This window comes from Pagrus major, chromosome 5 (assembly GCF_040436345.1).
Source record: "Pagrus major chromosome 5, Pma_NU_1.0".
Lineage (NCBI taxonomy): Eukaryota > Metazoa > Chordata > Actinopteri > Spariformes > Sparidae > Pagrus > Pagrus major.
This window is the reverse complement of record NC_133219.1, coordinates 21918482-21937553: the sequence shown is the minus strand read 5'-3', so window position 1 is coordinate 21937553 and position 19072 is coordinate 21918482. Positions and strand designations below refer to the sequence as shown.

At 39.8% G+C, this 19072-nt stretch overlaps 1 protein-coding gene across 1 annotated transcript in view; it reads left to right on the top strand.

Annotated features, from left to right (window-relative positions):
* The window catches only part of LOC140996123 (transmembrane protein 132C), a 202207-nt gene that overhangs the window by 142674 nt on the left and 40461 nt on the right, over positions 1-19072 (top strand). The window contains exon 6 of the mRNA XM_073466390.1: positions 16881-17024. Within this exon, the coding sequence (XP_073322491.1) occupies positions 16881-17024 (144 nt within the window). The remainder of the gene's footprint in view (positions 1-16880; positions 17025-19072) is intronic.

Sequence of the window (19072 nt, the reverse complement as noted above, 5' to 3'; positions counted from 1 at the left end):
CTCATTTTCTGACAAGATTTGACTTTTGAATGAGATCAGAAACTGAGAAGAGCCTCCTTCATGCTCAATCACATTTAATCCCACCCGGTAGCTGCTTAGACTAACCACAGTGTCCTCATGGACCACTAAGGCAGCGCTGTGGTGCAGCTGCGCTCAAGTGTACATCAGCAGTAATCGAACACGAAGAGGAGACTCTTGCCACCAGGGCGATAGCTTGGAGTTTACACTGATGACGCTCTTACTACAAACCCTAATTATTTTAAGATGTAGGTCAACTGCTGCCACACGAATTAATTAACTTATTAAAGCAAGAGGGTGTGTTCATCGAGAGACAACACCCCGTCATGAACAACCCGGGGGAAGACACATGAAATTAACCTTAAATGCAAGAAGCGGGTGAGAAACCAACACACAGACTGATAGGGGTTACAGAGAGAGAAAACAAATTACTGGTTTGAAATATGCAGGACGAGGGGGCGGGAAAAGAAGAGGAAGAAAAGGGAAAGACGTAACATTGATAGACGTGGGCAGGAAAGAGAATAGACAATAAGGATGGAGGGGTTTGACTAATTGATAAAAGGTGAAAAATGGAGACAAAGCGAAAGAAGGACGGAGACATTGAGAGGGCATAGAAAGAGGGAGCACGAGGGGGAGGAAATTAGACAAGCTAAAATGGTAGAAGTGGGCGCAGAGGGGAGAGAGAGTGAGAGTACTACAGAGAGTGAACGATGGAGAGAAAGAGGAGGACCCAGCGGAGGTGCAGAGCACCATGTAATAGTCCCTTGGAAGTCCTGGGCAGCACAGAGGAAATAGAGAGAGAGAGGAGACGAGAGCAGGGCAGTTCTAATGCAATTAGGGGTCTGGAAATTGAAAGTACAATTCTCCCTGGGATCTTTGCAAGAGTGTGTGTGTGTATGTGTATGTGTGTGTGTGTGTGTGTGTGTGTGTGTGTGTGTGTGTGTGTGTGTGTGTGTGTGTGTGTGTGTGTCTGTGGTTGGAAGGGCTGTTAGCTTTCATATCTACCAAATGTCTTCATCCCTCCTCCCTCGTCTTCTATCTCTTCGTCTCTCCCTCTCTCAATTTGACTTCGCCAAATTACTCCCTCCTCTTACAGTCCCCTCCCTCCCTCCATTTAATTTCTCTTTCTTTCCCTCCCCCGCTCTCCATCCCTCCCTTCCCTCGCTGACTCTATCCATCCTTTCCTGTCTTTCTTTCCCTTTCCCCACCATCTCTCTCTCTCCCTACAGTTTTTTTTCCATAAATTTGTGAATAGGAAAGCCATACGTCAGCTGCTTTTTACATTTACATTTTGTATTTCAGACATTTAGCTGATGCTCTTATCCATTTCTACTTGCCCTAAGTGCCACAACACTACAAACTAAAGGTTTTTTTAGATGACGAAAAACCAAAAAAGCCAAGTAATGTATGCAGGGTTTACAGTCAAGGAGTCTTAATAATACAAAATGATAAAAGGCATTACTCTTTAATGTATTCATTTTCAAGTCTTTGTGCAACAACACTTCACATAACATCAGTGAGCGGTGCTTGAAGGAAAATGGATCTCTAACTATGACATGATCTGTTATCCAAATAAGTTAATTAAAACATCAAAGCCACTTGGAGATACGGTCTTTCTTTAATGTATTTACATTTGAATATACTGTATACTTAAAGTTCTGGTATGTAGGATTTAGTGCCATCTAGTGTTGAGGTTGCAGATTGCAACCAACTCACTACCCCATCCGTCACCCTTCTCTTGAAGCGTGAAGGAGAAACTACGGTGGCCTTCAAGTAATGTAAAAAAAATGATACGCCCTCTCTTGAGCCAGGGTTTGCTGTGTTGCACCACCATGTTTGTACAGTAGCCCAAATGCACAAACCAGACATTGTTTGGAAGAGGACCTGGTGGATCTGTAGATATGAAAGACTCATTCTACCTTTAAAGGTGCAACATGTAAGAATTGGCTACCTGTCTAATTCACACTCAAACCAAACACAGGGCATATCACCTGGGAAACTGCTAACTGCTGTTAACTGTACCTGCCTTTAGCTAGTTAGCTCAGTTAGCCTTTCATGTAGCGGCCCAAACTGGGCGCTCAGAGCACCAGGGGACTGTGTGTGGCTTACACTGCTATCACAGAAGCACGGGCTGGGGCTAACTGGTTAGCATGCTAACTTCAGTAGATATCCCTACAACATAGTACACATCATAACTTCAAATCTGTCTGTCTGTTGATTATTTTCAGTTTATTTTAAATTAAAATGATTTAAATTCTCACATATTGCACTTATACATACATATAAGAGAATTACATTTAAATAAAAGTTATGTGACATTTATGAAATAGCTTTTACTTACATGATCAATTTTTCAAAAATGTAAATAAAAAAGGAAATCACAAATTATCATACATTTGTGTTCAATACATACAATGTATGTATGTTAAATGTAATTATGTTGGCAAGGTAAAAGTAAATAACATCTTTGTTCCAGACATTTTTTTATTTATTTAACAATTTACTGCTATTCCATGTTAATGTCATTACTTTAAGGTAGTTCAATATCAAAACTCAACAAATAAACATTTGTATACCAAATCATAAAACAAAATACAAAAATAAATAAAACAAAAATACAAGAAAACATGTAACTCAGAATAAGCAGACAAACTCTAGGTGCTCCCAAACACCCAGAGTTATTCCACCTACATTTTCCCTGATAATTGGTGTTTCAGAAAAGGCTTTAAACACCACCAGTCTCCACCACCAGCTAATTAGCTGCTCTAATTAGCTGTGTGCATAATTACCAAGGGCAAAACCAAACACTGTCCCCAAGAAGACTTATCCTTTTGGCCCCATTAGCACCTCTGTGCGTATAGGTGTGTTTGTGATGTGAACACAAGCTTTGCGTTTGCATGTGATGGAGTGTTTGTCCTCAGTGTCAACCTGTGCTTTTCCACGCTGGCAGTGGGACAGGAGGGAAGTAGGTTAGGTGTGTGCTAATTGCCCCAGCAGCAGGGTGATTGATTCCAGCTACCCCCCAAGGCTCGTTAGCAGCTGCAATTAGTGATGTGACAGACAGGGAGGTGGGACAGGGAGGGACGGCAAAACATTGGCTGCAGAGGTGAGGAGGTTTAGGATACACTTGACACATTAGAGGGAGTGAGTCAGTGACAATCTTTACAACATCACTGACACACTTCTACATCTTCTGTTCCCACTACAGCTCCACATCATGGTGTCAAGGTCACGCATCCTTTTTTTCCCTTCAATCTAATTAAACTAATACTCTTTAAATGAAGGGGTGTGCATGAGACTAACATGACACCTGTCATAAACATGAAGGGGTCTTTCTGATGTGTCTGTGTATGACTGTCAACTATGTCAGATAAACTTGAAATTAGCCTCGACAGCAATGTCTTTGTTGTCTTATGAGAACCTGACATTAGTCAAGACAACATAACCTTAAAATAATAATCGTCACAATCATCAATGTCAAAAGCAGGAATGATTATCAAACTCAAGAAAGTATTTGGCTTTATGTGTTGACCATTATAATTGTGTCATGAATATTTTTTTCTGACCTTGACTACAGGTAAAATGTCTTTGTGTTACACTGTCAAATGCTTTTTTTTAACAGCGTCAATAGCGTCAATAATTTTCTTGACCTCAGCTAAAGTCCTGCAATTTGACTTATTAAGATGTCATTAAATTTTACATGGCCAGTTCAACAGCAGGGTGTAAGTATCAGGGTAATTTAGGGAGATTTACCTGGTGCTTAAATTGGCAATAGATATGTTTCCTGCTTCAACATATCATAAGCTAGTTAGCATGATTAGCCATGAAGCTATTGCTCCTATTGGCTGTCTGAGCTCCAGGCATGCCAGGAGCCAAACCTGGCAAGAAAAGCACCTTGGTTTTTCAGATGCTGTTTTTCGTTAACATAATGTATTGTTAGCACATAAAGCTTAATAGTTTGTTTAAGTTTGATAATTAGGCCTGCTGTGACTCGTTCATGACAGGTTATGTTCTCTTGGTTAATATCAGGTATTCATAACAGAGACGAAGTTATGAATTACACTTGGTGGCAACAGTCATAACTGTATGACATGTCATGTCAGTCTCATGCACGCGCCTTCAAACAGACTCGAGTCTTACACTTGAGTTTTACCAATCAAATCTAAAAGATTTGGTTCAAACCTACCTACAGTATATTCTCACACACGGGCCGACTTTGTTTCACTCTGAAATGCGTCGCGTCATGGAAGTTAAAGTTATTTACTGTGACTTTGAAGCACAGGGATGGATAACAATGGTTGTTTTCAGTAGCTGTGAGGGAGGTTATCTCAGCATAAATGCTCTGTTTAAACAGCATCCGACTGAAAATTCACCCAAGTGCACACATTCACACTTGGGATGTAACCTGATACAATCAGAGTCTCACACTGTTGTCCACCCACCAGCTGGGTGTTTATTACCTTGAAGTTACCAATTGGACATGTTTCATCAGGCAGTGTGTGGTTGAATTAGTCACACGAGGATCAACAGCACCTTCAAAAAAAAACGCCCTCCCATCCGCTGCTGCTCTCAGCTCTCAGCTCTCATCAGTCCTGTACTCCTACACACATTGTGCTTTGCCTAGTTCATGCAATTATCCCCAATAGACACTGACATATACACCAAAGTGTTGGCAGTTTCAGTGAAATGTTATGTGGGAGTGTATTATATGTCTACACACACTACAATGATAATAATAATACAATGAAAAATAATTAAGGGAAAAGACAGATTACTTTCAAAGTCACAGGATTTTAAGAACAACCTAAACCTCCATATGTTATTTGATAGAGTTTATTTTTATTTTCTCCATGATCAACAGATTTGTGTCGCAAGAGCTAAGCTGATTAGCCAATTGATTTTTAATCAGTTCTCTATAAACCTTTGTTGACTTCAGGAATAACCATTTTTACAAATTAATGCTGAATTAAATGACCGTTGTGTCCGTGGTCCATTTACTCACAATATGAAGATTCTGCAAAGCCATTTCACCTGGCTGCTGTCGGCATTTAACTACACATTTTTTGCATTTCTGTTTTTGTACTGATTAAACAAACCAATTATCACATGCTAATTGGTGAGCCTTAGATGTGTTGGGAGCAGAGGTTGCTTTAGACTTTCTCAGTGTCCCTCATTTTAATGGACAGGAGCATAAAAATTCCTTCATAATCTGTTTTAACCCATCATTGTGTTTTTTTTTTTGTTTAATGGTCTAGAGAATGACCCTTTTTTATGGCATTGTAAGTTTAAGCAGTTGAAAAAGCAACTCAATTACAATGACATTTAATACACAGAAAAACACTTACGGACTATGAATTTATAAGGGGATGTAAAGGAAAAATCAAGGTAGACACCGCCCGTGTGGTCACTTCTACAGTACTGTCAGCACTACAAAAACAGCTGCTGCCACTATTTGAGCCAGCGGTTTAAATGTCACGGCAACCCCTCACTTCAGTGGGAAGACTCCAGTCCGTAGCTCCCCATCGCGCTCAGATTGCAAGGTGAGTCTACTGCAGGTAGTTTACATGTAGTTATTGACAGTGAAGTGTACATTAGTAACGTTAGGGTAGGTCTCCTCCGGTGTTCTAATGATAGACAGCCTTCAGATTTTCCTGTCATTATTAAAAAAATTTAGTCAATTATGGAAAATATTCGGTTAGTTTATTCAGTTCCAAATTTAACACACATATATAGGAGGGATTATCATTTTCTGATCTAACTCTTGGCAAGAAATGTTGAACTATTCCTTTAACTTTATTAACTGGTCAGACAGAAACATTAGATATATTGATAATGGCATCAAATTAAGAAGCACCTTTAAAGACGTCACCTGTTGTCAGACTAAGCTGTAATGTCAAAATCCATGCACTCTGTTGCTTCCTTAACACTGAACTTTAAAGCAACATAATGTAGAAATCGGCATTTTGTGCGACTTGGCGCCCCCTACAGTTTCTGAGTGCAACACCACTGTTGTAAATACAAATCCCAGGTCTGTAGCAGTTTGTCAGACGTAATGTAGGTGCTAACTACAAACAAAACTCACACTGTGCAGAAACAAGTGATAGGGGGGCGGAGTGGCTGAGACGGAGACATCATTCACCCTGAATCAAGACAGATGAATGCATTTATGCAGACCACAAAAACAGGTTACATAAAAATACAAACTGCGAGGTTATTTCTTCCTTTGATTTCACAAGTTTAACATTTTTAGGCCCTGCTGTGATCCCACACATAACACCTTGTTTATTAGCCTTTACATTATCTTACACTGCATATATGCCAGCTCTAATTTGTGAACGTGTGATGAAAACATACAAACTCAATGAATAATTTCCCAGGGAGATCTGGGGGGGCAAAAAAAAATAAAAAATCCTTCACACCATTAATAATAATCTTTTGATTCCATAGGGAGACACACGGGTTATAAAAGTCTTAAAATAACTCCCAATGAAAGAGTGGAAATTTGGCTGGCGCTCAGTTCGTAATGATTAGTCTGAAGTCTTATAGATCACAAGAAACATTTCAGCGTTTGGCCAAAGCCTGAAGTAATTACTCTGTCTAACAAATAGATTTGATGCGATCACACACGCACAAACACACACACATACACACACACACAGAGTCAAATACACACACATATACACTCAGAAATATGAAAAAAAAAACGGCCTAGGCACACACTCAAACATGCACACACCCACACACAACTGTATTGCAGCCAAATAAATGAGCCGGCACTCCTCGGGCCTAATAGTCTGGCTGTAATTAACATTGTCATAGTGATAATAGCCATTTATCCCTGACATATCACACACACACATACTCAGACACACACACAGTCCAAAACCTCTATCTTGTCTAGGCAGCTCGCCCAGCTGTCACCTCCCTCATCTGTCTCTCTCCCTCCCACCTCTCCCACTTTTTCTCCTCCTCCTCTTCAGAATTTAGACCTCCGGATCCCTCATTTCCTGTTTTCCTTTTACTCCGTCATTCCCTCTCTTCTTCAATATTTGTAAGGTGCTCTTTTGTCTTTTTTCCCCGTCTCTTGACTCTGTGATCTTTCTTCCTCTCTCTCACTTCCCTATCAATGTTCAAGCCGCATTCTTCTTCTTTTCATCATCGTTGTCATTTTCCTCCACCTTCCTCTCACTCAGTCGGTTTTTTGAACATGCTGTGTTTACACTGCAGCGGAATTTAATATATTCAACAGGAAATCAAATGTTTGTTATTTATTTTTGTTACCTAAGATGCTCATTAAGACCAAAACAAGTTTTTCTTAAAATTTTGCACCACACATCACTGTCACGCCACAAATTATGTGAAAGCACACCCTCTTATGTAGTTTCTTAATGTGGCTTCAGCTGAGCTATTCGAAGTCACTGCCTGCAGCCAAGTTGCCAGGATAAAACGTTGGCAGCGGCACAAACACTGATACATTTACATTTATATGTGTCATAGGCTACGTAACACATTGACATTTCTAAAAAACAGCTCATATCACGTTCACATTACATGTGACCTGACTAGCATATCGGGAGGTGGAGGGGATGGTGGTGCAGTTACAGACATGAAAGGTGCCAATCCAGGCACGTTTCAACATTTTTTAAATTTTAAACGTGACACTGGATGTTTTAAAGGAGACCACGGAACAATTTCCAGCTGTGTTTGTTCGAACAAAATGGGTTTTATGACTAAACCTAACCAGATCGTAAGAACAGCATTGTCAAAACATAAAAAAAAGAAAATTGACTAAAAAAAACCACAACGTTGCAACTTAAGAAATGTAAAGTTTCAGCATATATGCGTTTTGCAGATCTACATTGCCAACATGTATGCTGGTGATTGGGTCCCTGCCTCACCTTTTTAATTGTTTTAAATGGAAAGTTATCGGGCCTAATGTATGGCTTCGTCAAACAATTAAGATGAAGTCAAGAAAAAAAACTTAATCATAGTTACCATGGCATGACAATTTGTGTTTGGTTTTGCAGCTGACTGACATCCAGTCTTACCAACTGGTATGGTGCTCTTTTGAAGAGAGGTGTGTAAGATTTGCTGCATCAGACACACGGTCCACTTTTACTTCAACACGCATACAGTTTATATGTGTGATTTGTTCTTTCAAACACAGCCACATTCTGGTATACACATATGCAGGCTTAGTCCATGTTCATGGACGTAAAGAATTGATGAGATATTGATGATACAACAGTTTGCACATTAGAAAGCCAGTCTCTAATTATTTTAGTAAACAGTATTGACTTTTGTGGCAGCGGCCGGCCGCTCTGCTGAATCACAATATCTGTTGAAGTCGAAGTTCATTTACTTCAACAAGACCAAATGCAAAAAACAAGCTGTTTTCAGGACTTCTCTTCAAGACTCTCTCCAAGAAGAGAGATGGTAGAGGAACAGAACTAGCATGCGTAACGTCAAATAATTTGTAGTAGGCACTTGACAACAGTCAGCAAAGTAAGTAAATGCTTAAAGTTGTTGTTTTTTTTCCCCAAAGGTAATATCTGATTCAACGATGCTTAGGCCAAAGGTTGGAAGGTTGGACACTTTTGAATCCAGCTGAATAGCTACAGTTCTCTTTTCTTAACTTTAACTTCTTTTAAACTCTTTCCATTGTCTAAATCACTCGCCTCTGGCTACTAGGCAAACTTAATTTCCTGCTGATTTCCTGTACCAAGAGAATACTATAGTGAGATAATGGAGATGAAAATCACAAAGTAACGATTTTCCAAGTTTAGCTGTTTAACTTTAAAGCTGTTACTGCTCTTCAGTTAGTAAGGGATGGGGGCAAACGGTATAAAAGTGCTGCACCACCTGTTTTTCAAAACCACCAGTTCTTTTTGTTGGTGGTGAAACTTTCCAAGTGTACTGCCAGTTGAACACACCCAATAATGTTAAGCATGTGATATGACTCGCTCTCTTTCATATGTCTCAAAATTATTTACGTGGAATAGGAGTATTGTCTACGCTGTCTACAAGAGATTCACGAAAGTACTGGTCATTTGTATGCATCACACAAAGATGGTCTTTCCCAAACTTTAACCACATAGTTTTGCGTCCTTTTTTAACCATAACTTTAACAGATCAAAAATATGAGTTACGAATGGCTTTGTACTTGTAGCGTGGGGGACGACAGCCTGAGAATGAGATTCAAAATTCAACTACCTTTCCTCAGAATCGCTTTCAGACTAGGCCTACATTACATAGTGTTGCCGGCTGCTGCCTCTTCTCTCTGTTGCTCTCTTCCAGCAATGTTACGTTGTAGAAAGCCGCCCATAAAACACACCTCGCATTTAGATTTCTTCACCTGCGATTCCGTTGTCATAACAGCAGGTGAGCCCCGTGTGGAGAAAGACGGGAGAGCGAGGGCAGATTGTCCATCGATCAAGGATGGCGTCGTTCTCTCAGACGCCAAGCTTACTTGTCAGGCCGTTAATATACCTGGGCAGACCCGCCAATTAAAACATATGCGTGGGAAACACTGCAAGTTGTTTGAAATAAAGCACCGTTTGATTGATTGACATTCATCTGGGGGACCAAAAAGGAAATTCATTGACTTTATCCCAGACAGTACCACTGCAGGTTTTTGTTTTTGTCACAGTTTACATAAAATATGTGCATTCAAAACAGCTGCGTGGGAACTGTCACTCTCCTAATGCACTTGATTGTGTGTAAATGTGAGTACATGGACTTCTTACAGTCAGCATGCGCAGTACATTAAGGCATTTAAACCTAAAATACTGTCCAGAGCCACACAACACATAACATAGAAGCAAGCACACACACACACACACAGAAAGTGTGATACACTTGATGCGTTTAATGGGTCTGCAGTAAATCGCAGCTAAGTGCCTTCGACCAATTTTCCTTTCACAGCTGAGCCCTGACACACACACACACACCCACACACATGTGAGCACACACAGAAAACACTTTGTACACATGCAGTTTGGACAGATGTGGCAACAGAGTGAGACAGAGAAAAATCGCTTTTAAGAGAAAATAAAATGATTAAATATGTAAAAATAAAGTCAAGGGCCAGTCAGTTATTTGTGTCAATATATCTGTGTTGTACAAACAAAGTCAAAATAAATGTTTCTATACTGAAAATGCCTCATTAGTCTGATACTTCTTATGTGCTTTTTTGCATGCAGTTGTTATTGTATGCTCCAGGTATAGTCTACAGTAAATGTAGACCAAGTTTATGTCAAAGCAGCAAGATAAGCCAGCTTGAAACAACCTCAATTAATGTGTTAAGCCAGCCGTAAAAAAAAGGAATTGGAGCATTACCACGCTGAACATCTGATTTGCACACATGCACACCTTCACTGACTTTATTGCTTTATTAGAGTCATATATAACGCAATAAACAACATATGCACATGCATGCATGCCATTTTTTCTTTTTCTAACCTTCTGCCTCTCAGTACAGATGTGTTACGTACTGTATCTTTGCGTGGCTGTCTCTCTCTGACACACACACACAAACACATATACACACACTCACACACTCTTGCTTTCTGTATGTTTCTTTATATTCTGCCCTGCCCTCTCATATACTGTACATACTGAACAATCTATTTAGTATTCCACTGCTTTGCCCCTGGTCAAACACTCAATAAACCACCCAATTTGACTGCTCTCCCGCAAACTGTTTCTTAACCTGTGGCCCACTTGTATATAGCTCTCCTGTCAAGACATAAGGGAAGGTTTTTTAGTTTTGTAGCAAAGGTTTTACTTGGTTAAGAGATCAACAGGTTTCCACATTTAATACAGGACTTAAATGTTGTTCCTCCACTGCATGTGTAAATTGCACATACACAGAGAAATGCAAACATAAGGGCAAGGTCTGGATCAAATTGCTTTTACTGTCTTTTACCGGCGGCTATTTGTTAGCTTCCTGTTTAAAAAAAAGCCACTTAGTCCATTTGCAATTTGCCCATTCAGCTAATTGGTTGATATATTGATAAATTAAGTGGCTGTGATGTATTTTTAGGTGATTTGGTGGCTTCGTTTCAACGGAGCGTGTCTGTATGTGTGTGTGTTTCCGCATGCAAATGACAATGCTGACTAATTCATTCAATAGAGGTACCAGAAGAAGCTGGATATTTTTTAAGCCCAAGGCCACGGTGCTTTTTATTATCAGACTGTGGTGAAAAGGTCAGAATAAGAGCAAAAGGAAACTCTTATATGTTCCAAGCAATTTCCCCCCAAATGAGAAACTTGACAATTTAAGAAATGGACAGAACAGGAGATAGGGTAGATAAATATTGTGTGTGTGTGTGTGTGTGTGTGTGTGTGTGTGTGTGTGTGTGTCCTAATGTCTGTGTGCATTTGCTAGAAACACAGTCAAAGACTAGATGGCCGTACTTCCATTTTGACTGGAGGAGATTCCTGCGTGTGTGAGCACATATGTGTGTAGAAGAAAGAGAGAGCCAGAGACAGAGAAAACGAGAAAAGGGAGTGATAGACAGACAGAAGGAGGGAGAGACAGAATGAAACTGCTTACATACTCTTATTGTAAGTCACAGTTGGAATTGAATTTGTACAGAAGAGCAAAAAGCCCCAGTTTTTTCACTGTGTCAACTCTTTTTACAACAGTGTGTGCGTGTGTGTGTATGTGTATGCTTGTGTGTGTATGTGTGTGATGGGTGGTCTCGCTCTAGTTGATTCACTTCAAATCGCACACACACCTCGCAGGGCACACACCCTCGTACATACATGCATGGATAAGCTTCCCTGCAGAGAAAGGCCGTTTCCTGAACTCCATTTCTTTTCTTGCGACATGCACACACAAACGTGTCTGTCAATGCATACCAGATGCGCACGCACACACACACACACACACACACACACACACACACACACACACACACACACACACACACACATTTTTTCCTTCTAATGCTCCCTTTTTCTTCCAGCATCCGACTCACTCGAGCATACACAGGTGTGCGCGGGAACCTACATGAACTCACACAAAGACATATTCATTCATACATAGCAATGCTTGCCACACACGACCTCTCTCTCTCACACACACACACACACACACACACACACACACACACACACACACACACACACACACACACACACAGGCGTTGACACAGACATACACACATACACTCTGAGCTTATCTCAGTGCAGTATGGAGCAGCTTTTGAAGGCAGTAGGGAGCCAGTTGTTGACGAGCCACTTAATAATTCCCTTGGACAGGCATGAAATTCTCTCCTTTTCTCTCTCTGTCTCTCTTACTGTCTCCTTTGCTCTCGCTCTAATATTCCTCATCCTGCTGTGTTTTTATCTGTTTTTTTTTTTCTTCTTTCTCTCTACTTTTCTAATTTTGCTCTGCTTTGTCTCTTTTTTTCACTCTGCTCCCTTCTGTCTCTTCTCTTTTTCTCTGTTTTTCTCTGCTCTCTGTGATTCACCTTTGCATTTGCTGGTAAACTGAAGTTGTTATTAACATAAAGTTTAATAAGGCACTTGCGATGATAGGCTGCTTGTTGTAAAATGAACAAGCCGGGCAGGTGTTCTGATTCAATACATGCGATACTGTGCTTTGGTGTACCGTGGCTGCTTGGGTTGCTCTTTTTGGACCCCCTCTCTGTCTCCTTCACTCTCTCTCTCCTCAGGGAGTTAAATTATGATTAAACACGAATATAATTCAATTACCTCTCCATGCCAATTAGAAATGCTTGTTCTCCAAAGGCGGCTGACTGCTAACTCATGTTCAACCCAGCTTGGAGGGTAGGTTAGGTACCCAGGTCAGCTGATGCCAGTTGACCCATGCAAAAAGATAGCCAATGTATGTTTCAATTGTGTCACAGCAGACAGAACTGGTCAGATCCCTGGCTCTTTGAGTCTACATGTCAAAGTGTGACTACTGGTGGCTCTTCTGTCGGCGTATGAATGTTTTTTTCCTCCTGAAGAGCACTTGGACGACAAAAAAAAACACACACAGAACTACAATAAAACCAGCGATGTGTCAGATTTAGTTATGATAATGATTACATTTGCATTTTGTTAATGTTGATATTGCTGTTATAACAAATCATAATCCTGGACTCACTTTTGGCTGTCCATTTCCTTAAATCTATCCAATCTACTCAATTTTCCAAGCAGTAATCTTACTTCTGCTATTTAAGTCCATTAAGTACAAAACATATCTACAGTGCACACACTGAAAGTCGTGCACAACACCAACACATCCTCATACGACTGAATAGGTTGATTATCAGCAGTTCCCAAAACCACCGATATCACCGTTCCCAAGACAATTTTATTATTGTTGCAGCCTAACAGTGACACATACTGGACTTTCGTTGTATGGTTGCAGTTTGGTTAGGTTTAGGAAAACATTGTGGTTTGGGTTAAAATCACTACATTACTTCTGTAACGTCCGTTACAAACAAACCTATGTTAACTAAATAAAGTGTATCTTTTGTAAGTTATGTATCTGCACTAAGTTAGTAAGTTGAAAGGACTCACCGTTGACTTCTGGTTTCACACTTGACATGAAGAGTTGTCCTATGAACTTAACCTGACTGTCCTTAACCTCCGCCCCTTTACAGATTTTTCACTCTTTATCCTACTTTACCTCACTTCCTCCTTTGCAGCTGTAATACTTACTACAGCCACTAGAGGTCGCCACTGAACTACAAATGTAAATAGGAGTCCTTACAAGCTGCTGTCATTTTCTAATAATATGGTCATTTTTCTGACACAGATACAAGATAACGGGAGTTTTAGGGTTACAGTAAAAATAGATTAGCACACCAGGATATTGTATTTGGTAAGGTTGGACTCTTGTCACAGGTGATATAGAATATGTGAAAGATGTTTATCTCTGTTTCAGCATTGTGATTGGATGATTGTGGTATTTTGAGAGATACTGACTTCGGTTACCAATGGAAACTTTTATTGTCTTAAGACTCCTTTAATTCTGTTTCCTTGTGAGGACAGAGTCTTCATTTGCTTGTGTCGTGTGCATGTTTATACTTTTGTTGAATTCAGTGCTTTGAGCCATGTCAGCCAACGTACTGGATACCTTCCAACATACAACTCTCTTTGCCTGTGGACCCTTGATTCACATAAACAGAAACTCTAACTCGATACACAGAGTAAGATAATCTGATATAATCGCCAATTTTTGCAAGTTAAAATTCAATTCAGTTTTTATTTCGAGCCTTTCGAAGGGTTTTGCAGGAGACCGCAATAGAATAATACAGAGATATCCAATAACCCTTTTTTTGTGTCTCCCCCTTGTTGTTGTCATTTCTTTTGCCCTCTGGTGCAGACAGCAGAGATGTAAACATGATGTTATCTGAGCTATAGCTTCCAAGACACTCCTGCCCCGGGATATACTCAGACACACATGCATTTTAACATACACATATAGACCACATATTGACACAAACATATAGACAAATAAACACGTTATCTTTTGTCCTCTTCCTCCTCTTTGATTTTTTATCCCTCCATCTGCTCTCCACCCCTTAAGGCGGAAGAAAAATCTCCTCGTTAATTTAAATCTACTTTCCTTGTGCCCTTCATATCCCCCTCCTGTGCTCCCTCTTTCATCTTTTCCATGCTTTTAATCCTGTTTGTCTCTACTTCCCCTCCACCTCCTCCTCTTCACCTGTTCCTCACCTTCAACCTGCATAACTGTCTTCAGCGGTGTTATATATCTAAAGTATCTATTTCTGATTTCAGGCAAGACTGAGCAGAGCGTAAGAGGGAGGGAGCAAAAACTAAGAGAATTACAGATTAAGAAAGTGCCTTTGTGTGTGTGTGTGTGTGTGTGTGTGTGTGTGTGTGTCAATGTGTGAGAGAGAGAGCAAGAGAGAGAGATCATTAAGTAAAGGTCACATAGCGGTGTGTGGCAGAGAGGGATAGGGCATCGAGCAACTTTTCACCAGTCACATGCGCTTAAACCCTTGAGTATGTGTGTCAGGTGTGCGTGGATGTGCATCAGCATCTCGTTAGGTGTATTTTTGTGTTATTTGTCAATGTATCCCTTCCATGATATGCTATTTTTATGCATTTTATTTGCATATTGTTGTGTTTTTGTGTTTGTTTGTCAGTCTTCCTCCTGTTCGTATTATTGTATATAAGCTTTATGTGAGTAATTGTGTCTGAAAATGTCTTGTGTGTATAAATGTATATATATATATATATATATATATATATAGTTGCTCCAGATTGGAATAATAGCATTTCGCACCACAGCTCTGTCACCATGACTGTTATTGTATCATGTTTTTTTTCTGTTTTCTGGTTGAAACTAGTGGAAAATACATTTCCTCAAGACCAGTACAGTACTTAAGCACACTTAAATTTAGGGGCAATTATACTTAACAATTGTTTCTACTTATTTTTACTCCAATTTGCATTGCAGAGGAAAAAATAGGTTTTACTCGACTACATATATCTGCTCCATAAACAAATTAGTTTTTTTTACAGATTGAGATTTTATATTAGATCCATCAAAGAACTCATTCTGTGGTCATGGGTCGAACATTTTCTTTTCTCATTTTTCCTGTGATAACCAGTGCAATTTTATTATTTATCATTTAAATTATTCATGTTATTATCACGGAATGACAAATGTTGTTTTTTCCCGAATTAAGTAGATCATTTATTGTGAGAAAACAGCTCCTAAGAGTAGACCATTATATACACACTGCTCTGTGGGCTTTGTTTTGGGGAGTTTCAAAGCAAACTAATTGAGCTGAGATTATAGAACTTTTATTTGTACTTTTACAATTTTTTACTGGAACTTTAAAAGGACTTTGAATGGATCTGACTTCTGTATTGAAAAGTGCTCTGTATTTGTAAGGTCCTTGCTGATGTAATGCACTCTCCAGCCCCTAAACCTACATGCTTAAACCTAACACTTATACCTTGATTAACCTAACCCTCATTCTAACCTTAAGCCTTAAAACTACAAAAGTTAGGGCCAGCAAAAAAATCCTAACTTTCTTACCTAACTTTTTTAAAAGAGCGCACACAAATATGACTTAATCTGAGGTGCACACAATAATCTCAAAGCAAACAGTCTCTAGAGACGCACAGTGAACTATGCGCAATGAAGCACCGTTATGTATTTCTTCTTCATCTCCTCTGTTGGCATCCTGTGTGCTCAGCTGATTTCCACGAGAGTCAAACTGCAGAGACACACACACAAACACACGTCCCGTCCAGAACCGTCAGTCCCAGCGAAATACCCTGTAATCACGCTTGTGTGTGTGCGTCGGCGGTAATAAATGCCCCCTTGGAAACTCAATGCCAAATAATCAAGATTGACGCGGGCACACAGCGCTCTGAGGTGTGTGTGTGGTTTGTTTGTGCTATTTTTGTTGGAGGGATCTAATCAAATCATGCTGATTACATTAATTGTGAGGTTTATAATCACCTCTTCTTATTTTTCCTTTCACTTTTTTTAAAACTCTCCCCTGGTCTCTGTTACTTTATTCCCGTCTCAATCTTTCACAATCTTCAGTCACAATCTTCAATCAAAACGTGTACTGTAAATTATTACAAACTTATTTAAACTTAATTGTAATAAATATAGAGCTTTTCTACCTTAATGGAAAAAGCACTTTACAGTTTGCCTCTTCTTCCCCCACTTAAACAATGCGCTGACCTGCAACTCTGCCCCTCAGTGGCTCCATTTACCTTTTTAAACTTTTGAATATTTTCAGATCATTTCAGAATTGACTGTAATGCAGTGTGCCAACAGGAAGAGTGGGAACCGGAATATATTTTTTTATGTATTTTAAAAGGAGCTTTCTCTTTCTTTCTCTCTGTAGGACACAGAGGTGGTGAATACAGCCATTCTTACAGGTCGACGTGTCGCAGTGCCCATCAAGCTGGTTACCGTGGAGACCGACGGACAGGTGAGGGAGGTGGACGACTCGGTGACCTGCAGCTCCACGGACGTGGACGTTGTCAAGGTATGTGTATAAACACAGAAATGACATGAATAGGAATCATAATTTCCAACCAGACACGTGCTCTTTGTCAAACCAAGATAAAGACCTGAAGTCACATTTAGTAATAACTCCACAGGTGTGCCTTTTATTTTAGAAATCAGGTTTTTAACTCAGAGACATATCTCGCTTTTCAATTTAAGATGATTGTTTTTGCTCTGTGATGTTGCCTGCAGTGCGGTTTGGGCTTAAGACGGTGAAGTTGTAATTGATACGCCAGTTGATGTTTTGCTTCATGATTGAACATGTGCCAAAGTGAAAAATGGGCCCAGGCGACTCACAAAATGTCTTAAGTCATGGTCTGCCAAGGATGTGAAATATGGATTAAGAAATCTCTCCTCGAGAGCTTGACAAAGTGAAACAACGTTTAAAGAACAGGAAGGAAATCACAATTACATGAGGAGGTGAACTGGGGGTATTTTACTTGGCAAGGAATCCATCTTGAATCATCATTGTAATCTAAAATCTTGGAGGATTTGTGTTGTTTCTCTAATTCACTTTGTGCACCAGAACATAATGAGACACTTATCACAGTGTGCAGGCTTTTAATCTCACTTTCTCTTTTAATGAATGAGAAAATGGCTCATAGGTGGGGAACTTAACACTTATTCAGCCACAACACAAAAAACACATTTGGTACTTTTTTTTGAGCTGAAAGAGAGAACCAAGGTTATTCACATTTGATTCAGTGTTTTAGTAAAGAAGAATTCAGAAACTGGCATGAACAGATGCTGGCTAAACAATGAAACTGTTGTGGTCATTGTAAAAACTCTATAGTTCACTGGCACTGAACTAAATCAATACGTTTGGGAAAAGGTTGTTGCAACCTGCTACCACAACATCTTTCAGAATGTGTGGAAGCTGAGAGGACATTAGAAATATGCATGAAGCCCGTCACGTTCAGCTGATTAAATGTGCCCTGTGGAGTTTGGTTGTAAACAAAATTTCTGTTTACATTCAGTACTACTCACCAAAGCACACTGTGTGTATCCTTGAGGCCAAACAAATATGTTGGATGCATTTCCTTCAATTTATTCTTATTTAAAACCTGCATGGTTGACATCCATGTTTACTTGTTAGCGGTCTTCTCTGCCTATGCATTGCTGAGTTTTATGTCGAGCCGCCACTGCAGTCGTAAATTCAGTCAGAAGTCGCCGTTCAGAAATTCACACTTCCAGGTTAAGACTCTGTCTGGGGAAAAAAATATTAAAAGAGATGCAATTAATAGATAATTATTTTGTCATACTATGAAGAAAAAATAGGCATAATTCAACTAGAAAAGAAAAAAGTCAATTGAAAAAGAAAAAAAATGAAACAAAGCAAGTATATTAAAAAGTGAAATTTAAAAATGCTGGATATTTAATTGAAATTCTCAAACTGAAAGCATAAAAAGTAAAGATAAAATTGGAACACGTCTTTTGCGTTCATCAATTATGTGTTAGTGTGTAACGAGCTGAGGGAGATGAGCTTTTTGGAAAACCGCCTCCCTCATCTGACGTCACCGGTTGCCTTGAGACAGGTACGCGACCGTCCATTAAATGTGACGTAAAAAACCAACATGGCTGCGCGCTACCGGCATTTCTCGGATGGACGGATCGGCACGGAAAACAGGAGAGTACATTCAAATGCAAATACAGTTCGGAGTTTTTAGACCGCAAACTGCGGCAGAGCAGGGCAAAAGTATCAGGTAGTTATTCCCTTGACTTTCGACCGTGATCGCCTGCCGTAGCGGGCTAAAACTACCATTGGCTGGAGCACGGGATTAAGGACGCTGTCGTTTCCCCATGTCGGAGGAGGAGTCCCAGGTTACAGGCTAGTAAGACCTAATCTGTGGAGGATAATGTTTTTTTTTCTTTTTGGGTTGGCCTAGCCCATGGAATAAAAAAGGTTTTTTTTGGTTGAAAGAAGAATAACTATTTTTTTTCGCTGGGTATAAACTGAAAGAAAAGCCAGTTGTTTTGTGTTGGGGTTTTTTTTTTTGGTAATTGAACTAAACTGAACTGAACTGACTG